Consider the following 22830-nt stretch of genomic DNA (forward strand, 5'->3'; position numbering starts at 1 on the left):
GCGAGAAGCATGGGTGAGCTGGGGCGGAGAGATGCCTTAGGGCGGAAGCACGGTGGGGAGTGCACAAGGTGGAAGTTTCGCCTAGGGCACGAAACATCCTTGCACCAGCCCTACCAGTGGGGCATGGGGAGCACCCTGTTACAGTGTGATAATTATTACCTCATAAAAGTCTACTTTTTAATCCTCTCTTTAACATTTTAGAAAATCCATTTTAAACAGGACCCCCTGAACAATTTTACACATCATTTCCTTTAATAGATTCTTGTGACAAAATCTAGAGCTGGAACAAACACTGTTGCCAACACTTGCAGTTTCAGCGTGAGTCTCACAATATTTGGTGTTTCATAAAGCCCTAGCTCCTAGACGCATGGGATTTAGATGACAATCTCAGCTTTCATCTACAATATGAAAGCAAGTTTCTAACCCACATGTTTGCAGAGAAAAAGCTTGAAAACTCAAACCACTTGCACTCTTAAAACATTCAAAAAACTGAAGGCAAATTAAAACACACATACACAAAATAAAAAACCCTTTTAAAAAAATCTCATTATTTTTAAACAAATCTCATGATTTTTGGAACATGACTCATGATTTTTAACCACTGGAGCTGTCCAGTGCCAAACCTGTATCCCAACACTTCTCCAATTCACTCTTCATTCATTCCAAAAGACATCCATTCAGATTGATTGCTCTATCGCTATCATCCTCAAATAGTTCTCTCACTCCCATGTGAAGTGCCCTATTATTCACTTCTCTGCCCTGCATACTTCCGGATGAGGCCATGTGCCTGCTCCAGACCATGGCTCAATAGTGCAGATCCTCACCCTCACATGAGTAAAGGCTTGCTGTGGTGAGATCTAGATAACAAGGATGTATTTAATGGCATGCATGTCTTCTCTTTTGGTCACTCTTAAATGAGTGTTTTCAGGGTATCTTGAAATGCCATTTACAGCTGCTACTTGGCATCCCTAACACAGTTTGATACTGCTTTATGAGTGAGGCGGGGGGAGTTGTTCTTACTTTTCATTCTAAAATACTTTGACACTGGTTCCTCCACATGTTTGTTCTGGTTAATCACCGTGAAAAAATTCCTATTCCTCTTGGAGTCAGCGGAGTTCCTATGTCACTTTGACTAATTGTATAAACAAATTTTCCCCCTCACCTCCCCACAACAATCAAAGTCGTTTGTCATCATTGAAATGTCTGCCACAACGCAATCTCAATCTTCAGTGCATAAAGTTATGACAGTTATACACAATGCCTAAGGATCTGCCAATTATTTTAGGTCTATTGTACCTGAGGCCAAAGTTTGTGACCTCCCAACTGCTTCGGGAAATACTATTTACCCATCTGCCTCTGTAAAGAGCAGCTTGGAGAGAAAGAGTTGTCTTCATGTACTGTTATTCATCAAAGTCCTAAAAAAAAAAAAAAACATCGGTGGAAAAATGGATTCTTTACCACCACCACCACCACTCCCAATGGAACCCGTAGAACACAAACACCAGGGGACAACTGGCTGAGTCTAAAGAAGTCACAGCTTTAAGATTTACACAACTCAAGTCAGAATTGAGCAGGGAAACTGCAAAAGAATGCAGAATTTGCCTTTAAAGCTGTTTACATCTGGGTACCAGGCAGGACCGGTGCTAGGGTTTCTCGTGCCCTAGGCACACGGCCATTTTGCCGCCCCCCGCGCTGATCCCGCGGCTCCGGTGGAGCTGCCGCAGTCATGCCTGCGGAGGGTCCGTTGGTCCGTGGCTCCGGTGGAGCTGTCGCAGTCATGCCTGCGGGCGGTCCACGGGAGCCTGCGGCAGGTCAACCGGAGCCGCCTGCCGCCCCCCCCCCCGGCAAAATGCTGCCCCCGAATAATCCTGGCACCCTAGGCGATTGCCTAGGCTGCCTAAACGGTAGCGCCGGCCCTGGTACCAGGATCCTGATCCAACTCCCCCTCAAGACAATGGGAGTCCTTTTATTCACATAAATGGGAACTGGCCAGAGCCCACATTTGGATGCTGGATTCTCCTTCGTACCAGAGTTAGTCAGGAGAAACTCCTTTGAAATCAATAGGATTCCATTGGCAAAGGCAAGAGGAAAATCAGCCCTTTATTTTTCATTCTCACTCTGGTCAGATAGGGTTTCTGTGACGCTCTCCCTCACACAGTGCATGCACTGACTGACAATAACTTCTGCATTCACTGACAGTGAAATCATGCATTTCTCTTAATCCTGCTCCTTACAGTCGAGTGATTAGTGTGTTTCAGGGATGGGGCTATTTGACAGCATCTGAAATTGTCTGCGCATCGGTGGCTTAATCAGAATTAACTGCAAGTATTAAAGTTTCATTTATAAGGCTCAGTCTGATCCCAGGCTCACTGATCTGCTCTCTCACATTCATAACGTTCTTTTATTTACGCCTTTTCATCGCCACGGCACTTGTGGCCTGAGGTTTATTACCCGTATAAATTTCCACTCCCTACCCAATTGAAACAGTTTTGAAATAATACAGATAAGCAAGAATGAGCTGATGAGTTCAGGGCCTTTTTTACACCCTCAATAGCAAGGCCAGGAGAATGTGACACTCTAACAGCCCACAGTCTGCCGGGCTGCTTATAAGGCATGAGCCATCAAAGAGCAATGCAGCGAACAATACAATGAACTTCTCCTGCCACCAATAAAACTGTCTCCCGAGGGAGACTAATGCTTCTCTGACAGGGTTGATAGCTACTGAATTACCAATCTATCCCAGCACTAAAATCAATCACTATTGTTAAAGGTGCCTGGGATTTCTATAGCTCCAAAAGAAACTATTATTTCGAACGTTCTTCCCTCTTCTTGTGCATGGCGTGCAGCAAATCACGTCCACAGTGTGTAAGTCTTAAGGAGGGGTGTAATTTAACTAGGATTTTCTGGCAGAGTCCTGAGCTCAGAGGGTCTAACTCATAAAGGCATGATCCTGAGCACAGTGACGAAGCTCTCAATGGCTTCAAAAAGAACAGGAGTACTTGTGGTATCTTAGAGACTAACAAATTTATTTGAGCATAAGCTTTCATGGACTACAGCTCACTTCTTTGGATGCATAGCCCACCAAAGCTTATGCTCAAATAAATTTGTTAGTCTCTAAGGTGCCGCAAGTACTCCTGTTCTTTTTGTGGATACAGACTAACACAGCTGCTACTATGAAACCTGTCAATGGTTTCAAAGGTTCAGGATCAGGTCCTAAGGGAACTGAATGGGTGATGGTATGTTCCCCCAAAATCTATTCCCATGTTTTACGGGCAGGCCCACCAATGGAGTGGGGGTAGCAAAGGGGGCAATTGCCTAGGGGTCTGGACAATTTAAAAGATTTCCTTTCCGCCCTCGCTCGTCACCCCGTGCCTCTCCCAGAAGTGGCCAGCACCATCCCTGAAGCCCCTAGGGGGGTATCTCCATGCGTTGCCCCGGCCTAAGTGCTGACTCCGCAGCTCCCATTGGTCAGGAACTGCGGCCAGTGGGACATGTGGGGACGGTACCTGTGGGCAGGGCATGCAGAGACCCCCTGGGCTCCCTGCCTAGGAGCCACTGTGCTGTCAGAGGGATGTGCTGGTCGCTTCTGGAATTCAAGAGCCACTCGAGGTAAGTGTCGACCCCCGAGCCCTTCATGCACCCAGCCCCCTGCTCCAGCCTAGATCCCGTACCCAAACTCCCTCCCAGAGCCCTACACTTCACCCCTTCACACCCAAACTCCCTCTCAGAGCCTATACCCCTTTCCGCACCCAAACTCCCTCCCAGAGCCTGACACCTCACCCCCTCCCACACCCAAACTCCCTCCCAGAGCCTGCCACTTCACCCCCCCACACCCATACTCCCTCCCAGAGCCTGACACCTCACCCTCTCCTGCACCCAAACTCCCTCCCAGAGCCCACACCCCCTTCCGCACCCAAACTCCCTCCCAGAGCCTGACACCTCACCCCCTCCTGCACCCAAACTCCCTCCCAGAGCCCACACTCCTTCGAACCCAAACTCCCTCCCAGAGCCTGACACCTCACCCCCTCCCACACCCAAACTCCCTCCCAGAGCCTGCCACTTCACCCCCCCACACCCATACTCCCTCCCAGAGCCTGACACCTCACCCTCTCCTGCACCCAAACTCCCTCCCAGAGCCCACACCCCCTTCCGCACCCAAACTCCCTCCCAGAGCCTGACACCTCACCCCCTCCTGCACCCAAACTCCCTCCCAGAGCCCACACCCCCTTCCGCACCCAAACTCCCTCCCAGAGCCTGACACCTCACCCCCTTCCACACCCAAACTCCCTCCCAGAGCCTGACACCTCACACCCTCCCACACCCAAACTCCTTCCCAGAGCCTGACACCTCGCCCCCTCCTGCACCCAAACCCCCTCCCAGAGCCTGACACTTCATCCCCCCACACCCAAACTCCCTCCCAGAGCCCACACCCCCTTCCGCACCCAAACTCCCTCCCAGAGCCTGAGACCTCACCCTCTCCTGCACCCAAACTCCTTCCCAGAGCCCTCACCCCCTCCCGCACCCAAACTCCCTCCCAGAGCCCGCACCCCCTTCCGCACCCAAACTCCCTCCCAGAGCCTGCACCCCTACCCATTCCCACAACCCAACCCCCTGCCCCAGCCTGGTGAAAGTGAGTGAGGGTGGGGGAGAGCGAGTGACAGAGGGAGGGGGGATGGAGTAAGCAGGAGGGTGGGGCCTTGGAGAAGGGGCAGGACAGGGCAGGGCCTCAGGGAAAAGCGTGGGCAAGAGTCTTTGGGTTTGCATGATTAGACAGTTGGCAACCCTACCGGGCAGGCATGTGGAAGCCCTGGCCATGTCAGAAAAGCGCACCTACCAGCACAACCAGCAGCTCACTGGGCACCAGCCAGCACAGGCGCAGCACTGCCCAAATGTCAGGCGGACCACATCTGTGTGGGTGCGGCTTGTGTGTGCGTGGGGGCCCACTGACTGTTCTGCTCTGGGGCCTGTAATTGCTGTCGGTGGGCCTGTTTACGGGGGATGTAGAGGCGACTGTTTCCCAGGGGAAAGTTGGGATGTCTTGAAATTCATTGAAGGCTGTCCCCTCCTACAGCAGGCATTACCTAGGGATGGTCCTTTGCACTTCTTTAGCACCTTTCATCCAAGAATCACACAGTGCTTTGCAAATATTACATAAAATAATAACAACATGTACATAGTGAGTAAAGGAGGCAAAGACACAAGGATCACAGCACCCATCACTGCAACCAACCACTTCTGGGATGGAACATGGCAGCTGTTTAAGAGCTACAGCTAGGTTTGCGCTACAGTGTTCCAGTCTGGATCACAACCCATATCCAAACTTTCCCACATCGCAGAGGTTTTCAGACCCACATTCTGGTCTGGCTCATCACAGATAAAGGGGTCAGCAGCAAAGTTTGGATCCCAGGAATGTTCAGTAGAAGGGGTTTGGTACAGATCAGTCTCCAACAATCCTTTATACCATGTGATAATTTCATGTAGCATTTTACAACAGACAAAAACACTGAATACAAAACAAGATATCCTGCCCCAAAGAGCCTGCAATCCTAAGGGGCAGAGAGAAAAAGTGGCAAGAGAACATTGCTCCTGTCTTACCATGAGGAACAGGTTGTGCTTTGGAAGTGATTTGAAGGAGGAAAGGGGAACTGTTTCCAGAAGAGAGGGGCAAAGAAGGCATGAGATCAGGAGGGGGAGAAGGAGTCAAGAACTGCGGCAAGGTAAGAAGATTGGCAGAGCATAGAATCATAGAACTGGAAGGGACCTTGAGAGGTCATCTAGTCCAGTCCCCTGCACTCATGGCAGGACTGAAGAGTTGGAGGTCATATAGGCAGGAGCCAAGTTGTAAAGTGCGCTGGAAATCTCTCTTCTCTCCTCTCAGAATAGTAATTAAGAAATAACTCACTTTATACAGAACATTTCCTCTGAAGAGCCACAAAATGCCCCACAAATGTAGCTAGGCATTAGTATCCTCATTTTGCTGAGGCACTGGGAGGTTAAATGACTTGCATTGACCTATGAGACCTTGGGCAGGAATAGAACCCAGGAGTCCTGCTCCTAGCCTCTGACTGCAAGTACTAGATTATGTCATCCTCCCCGCTCCAGAGAGTCATATTTATGACACACAGAATGAGTATTTTCTGGTGTACAGCAATACAAGATCCTACACAGCATTATGTCTCCCAGATTTGAGGGGAATAAACATGCCCTACAATTATTTTAATAATATTGGTGAATCAGGATTTTGGTTAGAAGGCATGTGTATGAGGCCAATTAAATACTGTGCCAATTCCCTCTAATTATGTTTCTTCAGATTATGGGGTAATTACATGTCATGGTTCTAAACAAAATCAGTGTGTTACCTGCACTTTGGTGAGAAATAATCATAATCTGCATAAGATATTATTTTAACATTCCTGAAAAGTGCCATGCAGACTGAAATCCTCCATGCATTCAGGACCTGACTCAAAGCCCACTGAAGTCAATGGATTTCCGTGGACTTCGGATCAGATCTTCGTAAAACTACTATTGCCTAGGCTTCCCCACACAGCCCACCTCAACACGTCTGGAGGGACTCACCTCGAAGCCTCTGTGCTGAGGCTGCCAGTAATGGGTGAGATGCAAAAATACCAAAGGGATTTAGGAGCACAAGTCTCTGACTTTTAAAGAACTTGTGCTCCTGAACCCCTAAGGTGCTTTTGAAAATCTCCCCAGTGGTAATATGGGCAGATGTGTATTAGGTACTGGAGGGAGAACACACAGCAGTCATTAGCAAGCTGCTATAGTTTAGAATGAGTGGAGCATTTTATTGACTGTTTCTGATCTCCTCAGCACTTCCATACCCGAGAACCAATGATATATATACATACACACACACACACACACACACACCATCTAGCTATAGTCTAGACTCTTGCCACTATACAGAACTTACTGTGCGAAAGAGCTAGGTACATACCTGAGACATGTGTATTTAGATACATGCCCTCTGTGTCATAGGCTCAGAGTTTAAGGCCAGAAAGGACCATTCTGATCTAGTCTCACCTCCTGCATAATACAGGCCAAAGAACGTCATGCCATGAGTTCTATATTGCGCCTCACAATTAGTGGTTGAAGAAGAGCAAAGCTAGACTATTCCTTTTTAGTTTCTTCTTTTCCAAGAGGGGAGATTCAGTAACTTGCCAGTGCCAGCTCTCTGGCACCCCTTCCTGTCTCCCTAGGAAAGCAGCATTGGAATCCAAGACAGGTTCATGCTGCAGGGGCGAGCAGGGCTAGCTCTAGGTTTTTTGCCACCCCAAGCAAAAAAATCCCCACCTTCGGGAGCGCAACTGCCAAAGCAAAGAAAAAAACAGGTGTCCGGAATGCCGCCCCTGAAATTGTGCCACCCCGAGCACGTGCTTGGCTTGCTGGTGCCTAGAGCCGGCCCTGGGGATGAGACAGGTTTTTAATCTCCCCTGTCTTGGCTGGATGGCCAGGTCTCCCCCAACCCCACAGTCTGGCAGGCATGTTGCTCCACATTCCATCCCCTTATCTTTTTTAATGGTGCTCAAGGGAAAGAAAACAAAGCCAACATGCAGCTACCTGGTTGAAAATTCAAAGCAGGATTGAAACTCACTTGCAAGGAACATGGGAGCAGAACTCCACTGCACCTTCCACTAACACCATGGGGGTGATAAGTCTGGCCCTAGGAAACACGCAGCCAACGACCTGCAGCACCAAGCAACTGCAGGGTAACAGCAAAGATGCTCAATGGCAGCTATGTTGTGGGGTGGGGGAATTTAAATAAGCTGCTCATTCATTAATAAAGATACAAATAAAAACCATGATTACAAGTTGTGAAGCCCCTCACACTAGGAATTGAACCAGAGACCTACACAGCTAGAAGTAGAACCTACTACAGCCTGAGCTAAAGAACCAAGCAGCCATAGCTATGGGCTGTAACAAGTTATAGTCTCTAGAGTGGACCTTGTAACACACAGCCACCTGTGGGTTACCTAGGCTTTTATTTTTTAAAAAAAGATTCAGTACAAATACCTGTGCCTATTTGGGGCAATCCTGGGGCTCCTGGCAGGTCTCCAACATGGCACTCAGCACAGGAAAGCTCATACCTTTCTGTCTGATGCTTCAGATCTGCCTTCTAAACACTACAAAGTATGCGCCAGGCAGACTGTATCCAAGTATTTGTAGGCAGTAGTTGTGGGGATTGAATCGCTGTTTGTGGCTTTTGATAAACGTATAACAGATCACGTACCAGTTAGCAAGCTTCTCTGGAGCCTTTATGCTTCCTGTGGTCAGGGCCGGCTCCAGGCCCCAGCACGCCAAGCGCGTGCTTGGGGTGGCATGCCGTAGGGGGTGCTCTGCCAGTTGCTGGGAGGGCGGCAGGCGGCTCTGGTGGACCTCCCACAGGCATGCCTGCGGGAGGTCCACTGGAGCTGCGGGACCAGCGGACCCTCCGCAGGGACGCCTGCGGGAGGTTCACCAGAGCCGTGGGACCGGCGAGTGGCAGAGCGCTCTCCGTGGCTTGCTGCCATGCTTGGGGCGGCGAAATGGCTAGAGCCAGCCCTGCCTGTGGTGAATACTTTCTGGTGATTAATGACAAGAGATAAGGGGGCTCAGTCCTCCCCAGAGATGCCGGCCACCTCACTAGACCACAGTTTCCAGGACTGAATCATACCATCTCACTACTTATTAGGGCTGCATATTTGGGTTCCCCTAGAATATTACAGTATTTGTATTTACATCTTTTGGTTTTTTTAATGCCTACGGGAATCATCAAAGTAGCTAAAATAACACCAGATCTGTTCTCCTTGTGGTATATCTGCCATTCATTAACTGAGCTCATGAGAAGATCATATCTCACCTTATTTTGCCCTTAAAGCAGTGCAAATTAAAAACATGACATGACAAATCAATACATATGAACACTAGCTCCTGTGACACCCCTGCTATTTCATTACTCTGCAGATAGTCTTGAAGCTTCTGTGGATAGCTCAAAATGCTACTGCCATTCGATGCGCAAGCCTAATGGTCAATGCATTATAAGTGGTATTACGAACTGACCAGATTCACAGTATGAGTTTGTTCATTGACTGAGAAACAATAAAATGTACCAGGTGACCCTTGTTCACCCTGCAAAATTATAGCTGCATGGAAAATGTCTTGGAGAAAATAAACTCAAGCAATCTAGCAAAGCTCTCCTATCTTTCAGGAAAATTCCCCTTTTCCCCCACACTTCAGACTGTCAGCTCACACACACAAGCCATTTCCTGTCATACCTGAAAACGGGAGCATTTCATACCATAAATATTCATGTACAGATGGGCTTTATGACACCTTCAAAATTTCAGCAGTCTACAGTCCTCACCAGAACCCGCATATAAATCCTAAGACCTTTTCATGACATTCCTTTTCAGCAAACTACACACAGGGCAAGACAACACAGCTGATACAGAACAATAGAAATTTGTCAGAACAACGTACTAATCACTTCTATTTTATACTGAGAAAATTCTCTTACAAAGATGGACCTTCCATTCACCTGCTCAAAGACCACAACTAACAGACAGTAGCGATATTTTATTACCCACTTTTCATTTAATTCCTGACAGATCTTGCCAGCTCCCCCCACTCAACAAGTATCAGACTCAGGATTCTGCAGCAAGCTCCCCGGCTCACCATTCATTTTAACATCTCTTCTGATATCAGATCTATCTTCGTCCTTGCCCAGAACTTTTTAAATTTCCTCTCCCCCTCTGCTATTGTTGGCTGTGATAACTTCGTAACTGTATTATTTAACTCTCCAAAACGATTTGGGATCTGGTTTGTATGAAAGGGGCTATACAAAATAAGTTTTAGGCCAAATAAGTCATAGGCCAACATTTTCAAACTTGGGTATCTAAAGTTAGGCACCTAAAAAAGTGGTCCCTATTTCAGAGATGCTGGGCGGACACAGTTCCCACCTGGCCATTTATTTGGGCGCTTAACTTTAGGCACGCAGCTTTTGAAAGTTTGGGCCACATGGTTTGTTGTCACACTGTCAATTTGTGTTGTACTAACGGCTTATGAAGTGCAGTCTCGCATCTAGTCAGTGCAGAGTGGAAACCTCTGCAATACAAAGTTGGAGCAGTCCACCCAAGGAAGACAATGTTACCAGGGCAGTGCATAAGCTGAATGTTGGCAAGAGCTTTCTGTGGCACCTGCAAATATAATCCTTACTGTAGACTGCCAATGAGAAGGAAAAAGTCTAGCAGCAATGCCTTGAGAGAGCAGGGGAGAGGGCTCTTCTGTACCCAAATGGTTTATGTTACATTGAAAATAAAGGCGGAAGATAGTGAAAATCCCCACAAAAGAGAATGCTTGGAAGCCTCACTGCAAAGGCTTAAGCTAGGGATAGCTTTGATCTTACAAAAGCAACCAGACTCGCTGGAGAGATACTTACTTGGCCTGCACTTGTACCATACGATGAGGTACTTGCCGGTTCCAGGGCAGGGGTCTAGACCAAACAGCCGGCTATTGACAAGGAACTGGCAGCTTCGTCTGTCCTGGCACTCATCCAGCATTTTCTACACTGGCAAGGGCACACATACAAAAACAAACAGAAAAATAGAAGCACTTTAGTACCTATCAGAGTGCACTGAATGGAGAAAGGCTTCAGAGCAGCAGTGTGATCTTGGCCTCACTGAACAGCATGATGAGCTTGCACTGAAGAGGCCGCCAATTCTCAGTGCCCTGCAATTCCAGGGACTCTTCCCAGCCTTGTTCAGTGCACACACAGTCCACCAACAATGGCCAAGTTCAGCCTAATGCTACAACATTAACCCAAAAAATGTATTTGGCCTCAATAGATTGCAAGCTCTTTGGGGCAGCAACCGTCTCTCAGAAGGTATGTATATATAATGGCGCCTCAATTAGGAGCTCTAGGCACTACTATAATACAAAGAACAACGAATTCACTACAACCACTTTACATACCCAAGTTCCCACATAACAGCGTTCCAGCCACAAGCCAACCAGATAATGAAATGAATGGATCAGAGTGTCTGTTAGGTAAGAAAAAGGAATCCAAATATCTGCCCCCTATCAAAAATCTGAATTTCAGATTATTTTTCATGCCATATCCTTGCAAACGACCCCCCTAAAATCAGTTGTTCACTCAGACTTATTATTGTGGTGCTGCATGTACCTTAGAAAGCTTATAATGACGGGCCAGATCCCCAGCTAGCTTAACTCGGCATAGCTTCATTTATCTCAGTGGAGTGACACTGATAGATACCACCTGAGGACCTGGCCGACAAAGCAGACTGAATGGCAACACTGCACCACAGGGGCAGTGGAGGATTCCAATGGATGGCATGGCTGAAATGCTAGCTAGCAGCCCAAATTAGATCATAACGCAAACATCTGAGATTTAAGTGAATGAGTGTGAAAGAGAGGGAAGCAAGCACAACACTGGAACTTTTAGGAAAGATTGGGTAAATATGCAGCCTTTGGGTAAAATTTTAGCACATAGGAGCTTCTCAGTCAATTTTAGAAATAGGACTCCTAAGCCACTTAAGTACTTTTAAAAATCTCATCTGCACACAAACTTGCACTGTGTTAAATTAAGGTTTGTTTTACACCAATTTAGTTAAGCTCTGGGTAGACTTTGCTTTAAGAATGGATTTTGTCAATTTAGCTTAATCAGGCAAAAAAATGGAGGGTTTTACACTGATTTAACTAAAGAGATTTAAAAACACAACTTTCGTTAAAATGGTGTAACTTTGTGTGTGGACAAGGTCTGAGAGACAGATAGTTCAGGAAAGAGGATTGGCATTGCCACAGTGAATACCAGATCATTAAATATACATGATCAAATCCCAGTCTTACCAAAGCTATTGACAGTTTGACCATTGATTTCACTGTAGGGTCAGGACTTGGACCGCATACTTTTAAATGCCTTCTTTTCTTAGTTACAGAAAAGGTGCAGCAATTATTCTAATCACTAGCAGTAGAGGTGGTAGGAGTATTACTCAGCTGACTTAGTTTTGAATGGGACTCACTTTTCCCCCGTTCCAGTGGTTTCAATTTAGCTAAACTCACGCAGGGCTTGTGAGCCTGATGGGTTCTCCCATTTCTCATGTTCTTTGAATTACCTTCATACACTTCTCCATTCATAATACCTCTTATAAAGCTCCATCTTAAAATCCACAGGGGAAAGACATTCTGTCTCCTGATAGAAAATGGCTTCATTAAGAAAGATTAATGATTTTTATCCCTATGATCCTTTAAAGCAGAAAGGGGGGGCAGTAAGTGGGGCAGTAATTAAGTTTTATGTTCAGCTAGATGACTTAGGTGGTATTTACATACTTCTGTGGAGCCCCTTAAAGCTCTAAAATTACCATAATGTTTGTCTGACACACATGAACCTGTCAGAGCATTTTGACTGAGACCACAGAGTGAGATAATTCATTGGCATCGTTAAGTCTCTGCTTAACAGAGCTATGAATTCCATTCCCAACCTGATTAATTTTCACTTACAAGGAGACTTTGGCAAACTGTGTCTCAGAAATTCTCCCAGCCTCTCTCCATTCCTCTTTCTGATCCCTCCTCTCACATGGACCTGCTTTCTGCTCCTTTCCATAATCCCACCACTGTACCTCCCATGCCAACGCTTTCTTCTTTGCAGCTTCTATCATTCAGACCAGCTTTCTCACTATCTCAGTGATTCTCCATCTATTTTTAAATCTCAGCTGAAAATAATATATTTCCTCCCTAGCCAACACCCCTTCATCTCTCCATCTCCCATATTTATAACAGGCACCGCAATGGCTGCTCCAGTTTAGTTTACACAGCAGGTTCCATTCTAAACCCCAGTATTTTTGGTTGTTCAGACACTTCCGAAGTTTTCACCTTTCTGGCTGACATTTGCCAGGCTTTGTCTCTGCTTGAAGTTTGTTGATTTATTTTAAAGTTTAAACCAAGACATTTCAGCCATTTTTGAGAGCAAAGTGAACAAAGAACGTACTTGTGATCTTTTCAATATAGAGATCTACGGATGAAAAATCTGGGAGCTGAATGGAAATAGGCTGCATTAAGAAGAGGAATCTAGGAGAGTTTGGGGGTGGCAAGTTATTTAATTAAGGTATGAAAACTCTGTTTAGGTCACGCAGCATATTCTTTTCACTACATTCAAAATGCACACATTAGTTGGGTAGCCATGTTCTCTACAATCCAGGTGGGATTTTCAAAAGCACTCAGCATTGACCTAACTACTCCCATTGAAATCAGTGGGAAACTACCAATGATTTCGTGGGACTGAGTTAAGTCAACATGAAGCACTTTTGAAAACCCAACCTTCTATGTGCAACCAGTACCCCCACAGCTTCCCCTAGGCACAGCTCAGAGCGTGAGGCAACTAACCATTAAGATAAGCTAACTATGAACGTAGGTGGTCTTTACATGCCAACAAATGTTCATTATTCCTTTGCCTTATTATACACTAATCTCCAGTATGTACCACTTACTGCATATTTTTCACAAAAATGACTTCCTGGTTCTCTTTGTCTGGCATACAGAGTAGTATATAGTACTAGAGCATGCTACATAGTGGTGTATCAAAGGATATAAGAGAAATTAACCACACAATTGCAAAATTGTACTGGAATGCTAGAGGCAAAGCTAAGGTTGTGTGTGAAAACTCTTGACTATCTAACTGTGCAACTTCAACATTAAGTAGAGCTGGTCAAAAAGGGAGAAATTATTTCATGAAAATATTCAAAATGTTGAAGTTATTTTTATATTGTGTGTTTTAAAATGGGCATTTTGGCAAAAAAATGCTGAAAAATGTATTAAAATCATTATTCACATTTTCTGTCTAAAACCTGGGCTTTGCTAAACAAAAAATGTTTATAATTATTTCAATCTTTTAAATAAAATTATCAATAAAAATAATGGCACATTTAATAAAAAAAGGAGAAATGCAAACCATGCCACAAAAACCCATTCTTGATTTTAAAAGTTTTTGCATTAAACATGTAGACCCACTCTTACATTAACTTTTCTTTAACTGGAATTTATCATTGAACTCTACAATATATCTTGGATGCATTCTGTAGGATGGATGCGATCTTAACAAAAATTTTGCCTTTCCACATATACCACTGAAAATCTTTCCCCTGCTATCCTCATCTTCATTTGCCCCACACTAGACAAAAAGGTTATAAGTGTGTCAAAAGTGGTGCTGACTTTTCAAATCAGTCAGTGAGTGATCAGCTGACACAACTGACATGTCATGGGACTTTCTTACCAGGGAGGCAATTTGTTTATTGTTTACTAATCTACTGAGCACCAATTTCCTTTGCAAAGTCACAGATGGCAACAAATTATGTTGAGCAAAGAAAGCTTTCTGTTTATTCTCTCGTTCTACCTCCTGCTTGATTCGCTCCTAGTCACTGTGAGCTGAGAATAACAAATCACTACTGAGGAGGTGGGGAAAGGTGCAACAACAAAATGAGAAATATACCCTTGAACAGTCTGGACATGTTAATTCTGCATGTGAAGTCCTATTTCTATACCATGACTCTGACATAAGCATCATCTGGTGGGCCCCTCAGCTAGTACAAAAAAAAGTCACATTGTATTATAAAAATCACTCTAACGGGGGAGGAGATGGAATCCTTGTCTGGCATAGATGGGGAGGAAAGACTCCTTAATTGTCTTGTGCCATTTTATAACGGGGTTCCAGCAGTAAATCAAGCCTCAGGGCTGACAGTCAGAGCCCACAAGGGAAGTCATGGCAGTTTAATCCATTCCATTCTCTACTCCATGATTGAGTTGAGAAGCCAAGAGATTTAGGGCAGATAAGAAGAAAAGAAAGCCAGGTGAATTTAAGCAAAACAAACACCAATCTGACCGCTGTGATTTATGCCTCTGATTAATCTCGCTCCAGTGACCCAGCTCTTAATGTGAGAGCTGCTGCAAGATCAAAATCAGGTCTTTCCAGTGGGTACGGAGAAGCTACACACTTGATAAACTTCATTGTGCTCTCTAATGGAGGTGGAGGGGGAAGGGGTTCCTTATTAAATGAAATCAAAGTTTAAAAAAAAAACTCAGTTGGGTCGCTGCAAGAAGGTGTTTTAAAAACCCATCCCCTACACATACACACTTTTTTATCTCTTCGTTATATTCATCAAGAATTACTTGCCTTGAGCATCATTCTTTTATATACACCACCACTGAGTTTAACACCTCGGGGCAAACCTATTCCTGCTTTAATTTTATTGCAGTCAATGGAGCTAACACACCCAGGGTGACATCCTGACCCCACTGAAGTCAATGGTAAAACTCCCATTAATGTCAATAGGACGAGGATTTCACCCCAAGGCTGCTCTATTTATAACATCCATCATCAGAGAGGCACAAGGATGACTCTAGAACAATGGTTTTCAAACTTTTTTTCTGGCAACCAGTTCAAGAAAATTGTTGATGCCCGCAACCCAACAGAGCTGAGGATGAGGGGTTTGGGGTGTGGGAGAGGGCTCGGGGCTAGGGCAGAGGGTTGGGGTGTGGGGGTGAGGGCTGCGGGGTGGGGCTATGAATGAGGGGTTCAGGATGTAGGAGAGGGCTCTGGCCTGGGGCAGGGGATTGGGGTGCGGGAGGGGGTCAGGGTTCCAGGCTGAGGGTGCAAGCTCTGGGGTGGGTCTAGGGATGAGGGGTTTGGAGTGCAGGAGGCGGCTCTGGATTTGGTGGGGGTTCAGGGCAGGGGCAGGGGATTGGGCTCCGGGAGGGGGTCAAGACTCTGAGCTGAGGTGCAGGCTCAGGATGGGGCTAGGGATGAGGGGTTTTGGGTGCAGGAGGGGTCTCTGGGTTGGAGGGGCTCAGGGCTGGGCAGTGGGTTGGGGTGCAGACTTACCTTGGGCTGCTCCCAGTCAGCGGGCAGATTTCCTGCCTGTCCTGGCACTGCGACTGCACTGCACCCCAGAAGCAGCCAGCAGCAGGTCCAGCTCCTAGGTGGAGGCGTGCAAGATGCTCCACGTGCTCTCGCCTGCAAGCACTGCCCCTACCCCAGCTCCCATTGGCCGGGAGTGCTGAGCTGGTGCTCGGGGCAGGGGCAGCGCGCAGAGCCCTGTGGCTCCCCCGCCTAGGGGCCAGACCTGCTGCAGTCCGCTTCTGGGGCACAGCACACTGTCAGAACAGGTAGGGACAAGCTTGCCTTTGCTGGGCAGCACCGCTGACCGGACTTAATGGCCCGGTCGGTGGTGCTGACCGGAGCCACCACAACCCAGTGCCTCACATTCCATGACCCAGTACGGGGTCACAACCCGCAGTTTGAAAACTACTGCTCTAAAACACACATCACTCCTGCCAAGTGTGAAACAACAGGGAAGGCCCACACTAAATGATGTTTCAAGTAGAATGGCATTGAGACACAGCAATCAAAAGAGTTAGATGCATTCTTAAATTAGAGATTTGTGCATTCATCATGAAGACAGGCATAAATATTTAATAGGAGTATTACACAGTGCATCAGTATCTTAAAATATATATTAGGTGAAAGCTGTGCTGTCGTATGGATGTAATTCATAGTAAAGTGTAAAAAAGCCAAAAATGGCTGAGAACTTAAAAATTGCATGGTAACAGACCAAGAATCCCAGTGAAGATTCAAACTTCTGATATTCTGAACGAACAGTGCTCTCAGCCATGCTTGCACTTGTTTCCATCACTTCACACTGATTCGGCCAACTTTCTTGGCTTCAGAGTGACAATCCTGGAATCTTATTCTATAGCTGTACAAGATTTATTGGGCAAAATTCAGTCCTGGTGTAAGTGGGTGTAACCCCACTGAAATCAGTGGAGTTACACATAGCTGCACCACCACATTTTGAGTCATCTACCTACCTAGGCCACAGGATTTGCAATTAGAAATAACAAACGACACAGCCTTTATTCTGTCTGCATTACCCATTGATACAAAGCATGGAATATCCATGTTCCCTCTCTTAAATGGTCAGGAGAATCGGTTATTTCATTTGGATTATTCTTACAATTGGGTTTCATACTATTTTAAATATTGTTGATTTTTTTGGTATGAATTTATACATTATTGTAAAATCATAACATTAATATTTTTTTAAAGTGTAATTTAAACAAAAGTTTCAGATTTAAAAGAAAAAAAATCCTAAATAACCCTGAACAATGCACATAAAGAAATAATGGTCACAAAGGACCTCCCAGATCTTAAAGCAAATCAGTGAGGTCATAGAGTCAGAGGATTGTGATAGGAGTTGTGTGGGAAAGTAGAGCAAATTACAGACAAGGGTGGGAAAAGGAGGACTAATCAAGGAAGCGCTATCACTGTAGATTGGACATGCGGTGCCTGTCTGAGGCAATATCAAGCAACTGCTATAATCAGACCTCTGTACCGTGTACCAACTCAACTTGCCATGTGACTGGTAGCCCACCATTGTTGTTATTGTTATAATTGTATAGCGATAGCAGCTATAGACCACTATCAGGAATCAAAGACCTATTGTGCTAGGCATTGTACACATAAAACAGAAAGTTTCAGTCCCTGCTCCAAAGAGTTTACAATCTACGTAAATGCACAGATTGACTTACTTACCATCTAAGTAAAGGGCAATGTTATGCTGTACTGTCCTAGAACATGTATGGGCATGCACCTTTCTGTCACATGCTGTCTAAACATACCAGGGTGAAATTAACATGGCCTGGGAGCAAGATTAAGATGGAATGAATCCCCAGGTATTAATTCAGATGTGAAGCACTCAAGAAGGAATATATTTGGCAGGTTGTAGGGGAATGGATTGATAAACATCTACTACAAATACTGACTTATACAGACATGGCATTAAGGGTGAGGGACTCAATAACAAAATGTATTAAAGGTGTCGTCTTCAAAGGAAAAAGACAGATTACTGATGAAAATATAAATGAGAATATAACTTGGGAGTCATGGGATTACAGGAAGGGAATGTTTAAAATGCACAGCAGAAGAAAAATCACTGGCAGTGACCCATGATGCTGTCAAACACTTTCCCATGGGAGTGATGGACGCCCCAGCACTTGGAACTCTTACACCTCAACTTGACAACGCACTAATGCATGTATTCTGGGGAACAATCTCGCACCAGCTGGTGGGGTGGCCGAAATAGAAATTGGAGACACAAATGATCCATCACCTTGTGGCATGCAATCAGACTGCTTTGAAGAGCGATTTCAGTGAAGCTAAAGAGTTCACGGATAAGGCAATTTAGAGACTAAATAGGCAGATATTCACCACTGCTTCTGCACAGAGGTAGTATCAACCATTTTTGCCACTTACAAATATTTAACATGTTATACACATTGTGGGGGAGCTATACTTACATTCCCAACACAATGCAGCCTGGGCACTGTACATGCGATAAATTGCATCAGTTCTGTGATTTTAGGCTGAGTTTGGAAATTACTATAACTTCTTCAGAGCATATGCTCATTGATCATGATACTAGCCTTTGTAAAGCAGCTAGCATCATGTGTTTTAAGTGCTGCCTCACAGCTCCTTTTAAAGCCCTGGAACATTAAAGCTCACTGAAGATTTCTGTATGTTCAGAGGCTGAAATAGAAACTCTTCACGGAAACAGCACATAAACCATTGTAACATATTAACGTATTATACCAAGATGCAGATTGGTCCAGTGGTCACATGACTGGGACGGAGTAGCTCTGGGTTCTACTCCCAGCTCTAGTGCTGACCTGCTGTGTGGCCTTGTGCAAGTCACTTCCCCTTTCTGTGTCTGTTTTCCTCACTCCCTTTGGATTCTGTGTTTAGACTGTCCCAGTTTCAGAGCAGGTGTTTGTACTGCACCTAGCACAATGGGGCCCCCAATATCTGTTGAGGCCTCCAGATGCTAATGTAACATAAAAATAAATTATAATAAACTTCTTGAGATGAAGACGATGGCAGCAGAGGAGCCTGATACAAGAGCCACAGTGCTCGGCTCGCTAGGAAATTCGGATCACTTGAATTACTTTCTTTTTTTTTTCCACTCCTTATTTCACTTTCTCTAAGGCTCATGAAAAAATGTTTGGGGAAAAACAGCTTCCATCTCCATCACCCTATGATCAACATTTGCCTCCTGGTTCAGAAGCTGTGCGGCTGCTGAAAAGCTTATCTGATCTTCCCACCAGCAGAAGAGTCATATCACTGCCCTTGCTTCATATTATTAAAACCTTGCCAGTGAAGGGAAACAACATCTCAGGGAATTCTGTGATTAAAATGCAAGGAATCCACTCCCTTTTGTATGACTGCCTCTCACACTGGTAGAAAGCAGCAGAATATGGTGACAGAGAAAGTGTCATATATCTCACTTAAAGGACAAAGTGAAATACCACCTCAGCAGCCTTCGTGATCCATGTCACTGATCATCCTTGGGAGAGGTGAAATAGACACAAACTAAACACAGAAGAAATGCCAAGTGTTCTTTCCCCAAAAGCTAACTAATGTTTCTAATGAGAGAAGTATGATTCATGTCCAGAGCACATGGTTTTCTTTTCAGGCACATTATTCACGAGGCTGAATTTCGCCCCCCGAGGTGCAGTTCCCCTTGGTTTCAGTTGGACCTATGCATGCACGTCTGAGGGCAGAATTTAGCCTGGATTCTACTTGACAAATGTGTAGAAGCTGAAATGCAACACCTCTACGGTGCCTTTTATTTTCCTGATAACAAGGTTTTTATTCTCTGTCACCTTGTTAATAGGAGGATATTGCAGATAACAACTTGGCATGAGGCATAATCTATGTATATGATAACAAGCGATGTCACACATTGTAAACTCTCTTCCACACAAGCCTGGAGTTATGTTTAATGCTGTAAATTAATAACATCAGGAATGTTGATTCAGGAACATGGAATGACTGAAACATTTATAAATGTATCAAGAATCCCAGATCATTTCAAGCTTCATCCTCTGACTCTTCTCATTGTGTATTTTACTTTAAATCTATCTCACATATTTTGCAAGTAAAATTAATGCACTTTGGCCTTGGCCAATACTTTTATGGGGCTTTTAATTACACTTATTTGTTTCTGATTGGGCCACACAAACTTCCAGCAGTTATATTGCTCCTTCTGTGCTAGCGCAAAGACTAATGTGTGCCTATGCATAAACACTGATGTTTTATGTAACGCACACAATGGACCAAAACTGCAAACTTTGGCTCCAGACCTGAATTTTCCCATCATCTGGGAGTGTTCAGATCCAGGACTTTGGTTTTGGCTACAGTCTAATACGCAGACGTACAAACACACACGCTCACGTGGCTAGGGTTGTTTTTGCATGCTATAGTAGGGGAGGGAAGGTTATATTTTAATGAACTCTTTTTGTTCATAAATAGTAGTAGCCAAAGGCCACAGTCAGATTTGGGGTGCTGTTGTGCTAAGAGCTATAAAGACAAATACAATGATACAGTCTCTGCCTCCAGGAGCTTACAATTTACCTTGTAAATATTACTGGAGATATCTGAATGAATGAGGTGAGAACACAGTGATTTTTTAATGAATGAAAAGCCCTTACATAGCTGTGCTTGTGTCCCCCTTCTGCCTCCATAGACTCACAACTCACAGCCCCTTTTACCACAAAATCCCATCTATTTTCATCTGAAATCTCCCCAAATAATCTAAAAATGGTTCTGAACAAAAATGGGCCATCAAACAATCCAACTGAGATTGCTGAAGGAGGCTGAATTCTTTCCCGCCACTAACAGAATCTGGAAACAGATACTGGGCCACAAACCATGGCAGATGTCCCTTACGGGGGAACTTCCATTGTGGGAAGCATTGGTGCATAGTGGCCACACTCTACCACATACAGTGTGGAGAATATTGTAATAATTGGGCCTATGAATTTACCCTAACCATGACCTCTGCTGTGAGAAGTGAGTGAAAATTCATAAAATGTCACAATAACTTATAACCATAAATGTGGATGGGAAAAAATGTGAAAGGGAGACAGAATGACCAAATTAATCCGTACAAAGAACTGGCTGATAAAACTCAAGGACTGTGTTAAGACCATGCTCTGGTAAACAAGAGGAGTGTGGAACTGGAAGTCAATTGACCAATATTGGTGAGTCAGAAATCAAACCTAACTGGTGAACAATATAGTGAGATATGGGCTCTTACACTCATCATTCCTTCTGGGGTACTTAAAAGAGAAGACTTTGTGGGGGAGAATAAAACTAAACACCACTTCTGGCTGAGAGACGGATGGACAGGAAAGAGCAAGCTTCACAATCATGATCATCACCCCACCATCTCCTGGAAAGCCAGGGTCCACTGTTGTACCACTACACCTTTGTTGTCCTAATTCTGAGAGATGGCATGACCAGGCTGAGGCAGATGATATCACCACCTCCATCAGCTTTGGCTAAATTCTGAACACCATCTGGGATAAGAAACTTTGTCTCCACTTCTCCTCTCCTCCTCCTGGGTATGCTTTTCCTTCCCCAGCTTATTTCTTCTCTTTTCTAATCCTCTCCTTAAGTTTTTCCTTCTGTCTACTAAGAGTTTGTATTAGCTGGCCAAGACTGTCCTTTTACAACACAGCTGTAAGCCTGTGGCCAGAAAGAGGAAAGCAATGCTCTAACCAGCCCAATGCTGGTATAAGTTTGCCAGAGTGGCTGATAAGACTGTGTGCTGGGCCTGTGTTTCTCCAGTTGCCAGTAAGAGTCAGAACCGGAGACAGAAGCTGCATTTTCTATCTTTGCTCTTCTTTTCTCTCCCCTTTTGTGTGTTTATAAATAAATAAATAATTGGAGATATACCAATCTCCTAGAACTGGAATGGACCTTGAAAGGTCATTATGTCCAGCCCCCTGCCTTCACTAGCAGGACCAATTTTTGCCCAAGATCCCTAAATGGCCCCCTCAAGGATTGAACTCACAACCCTAGGTTTAGCAGGCCAATGCTCAAACCACTGAGCTATCCCTCACCCAAGTTGATGGCTTGTTATCTAGGAACAACTACAGCAACAATAACAGCTTCAGTCCATCTCAGCTAACTTCTCTTTTCTGCCCCCAAATGGACAGTTATTACCATCTTTAATCCCATCTAAAAGACCACCAGCCAGGGTTATTCTCCTTTTAAAAAACTCTCTACCACTAAAGGAAAAGGGAATAAGGGATATTATTAAAATGAAAAATTTGCTTAATATTTACATTTCAAATGCTTTAACTGCTTTTCTTTCTTCCTGTACCTATAATTGAAGGTTTAAAAGATGTTTAATGATGTGTTTGCCATGGAACGAAGCAGGCTGAGACTTTAAAACCCTGCACCATATTGACTGTTTACTGTGGTGTCATGACAGATCATGTTGCTACCTAGAACTCTCTGGGCCCACTTATTCCATCTTCTAAGACAACACAACAGAAGTCAGAAAGGACCAACAAAACTCAAAAAGAGCCTCAGGCTGAAAGGCATCCTGAGGGCATGGAGGTTTTGGAGACTGGCCAGAGACTCCACTGACATGGCAGCCCTCTCAGGAAACTGGTGGAGCTATGGTGGGTTTTAAAGTTGCCCCTCCTTTACCAGTGGTGAGTCTCTGTAACTTGGGCTCCTCTGTGCCTGAAGTTGTAACGGCTCATGCTTTTAGCTCTGGAGGTCCCTTGTTCAGTCACTGGTGTGGCAGCTGTCACATATATAGAGGGCAGCAGTAACACTGGATGATCTTCACGTGGGCCACTAATCCCTCACGTGAGAATTGTATTAGTGATTCAAGGAGGAAAAAGTAATACCACCCCCTACACCTGCTCTCCAGAATTGAGTCCAGAAATCTGAAAAACTCACGAGAAGAGTGA

General features: G+C 44.9%; 1 protein-coding gene across 1 annotated transcript in view; it reads right to left on the bottom strand.

The window, feature by feature from the left end:
- Positions 1-22830, bottom strand: part of LOC116836489 (protein eva-1 homolog C-like) — a 331266-nt gene that overhangs the window by 186797 nt on the left and 121639 nt on the right. Inside the window, exon 3 of the mRNA XM_032800125.1 lies at positions 10436-10559. Coding sequence (XP_032656016.1) covers positions 10436-10559 — 124 coding nt within the window. The remainder of the gene's footprint in view (positions 1-10435; positions 10560-22830) is intronic.

Source organism: Chelonoidis abingdonii, chromosome 3, assembly GCF_003597395.2.
Source record: "Chelonoidis abingdonii isolate Lonesome George chromosome 3, CheloAbing_2.0, whole genome shotgun sequence".
Classification (NCBI taxonomy): domain Eukaryota; kingdom Metazoa; phylum Chordata; order Testudines; family Testudinidae; genus Chelonoidis; species Chelonoidis abingdonii.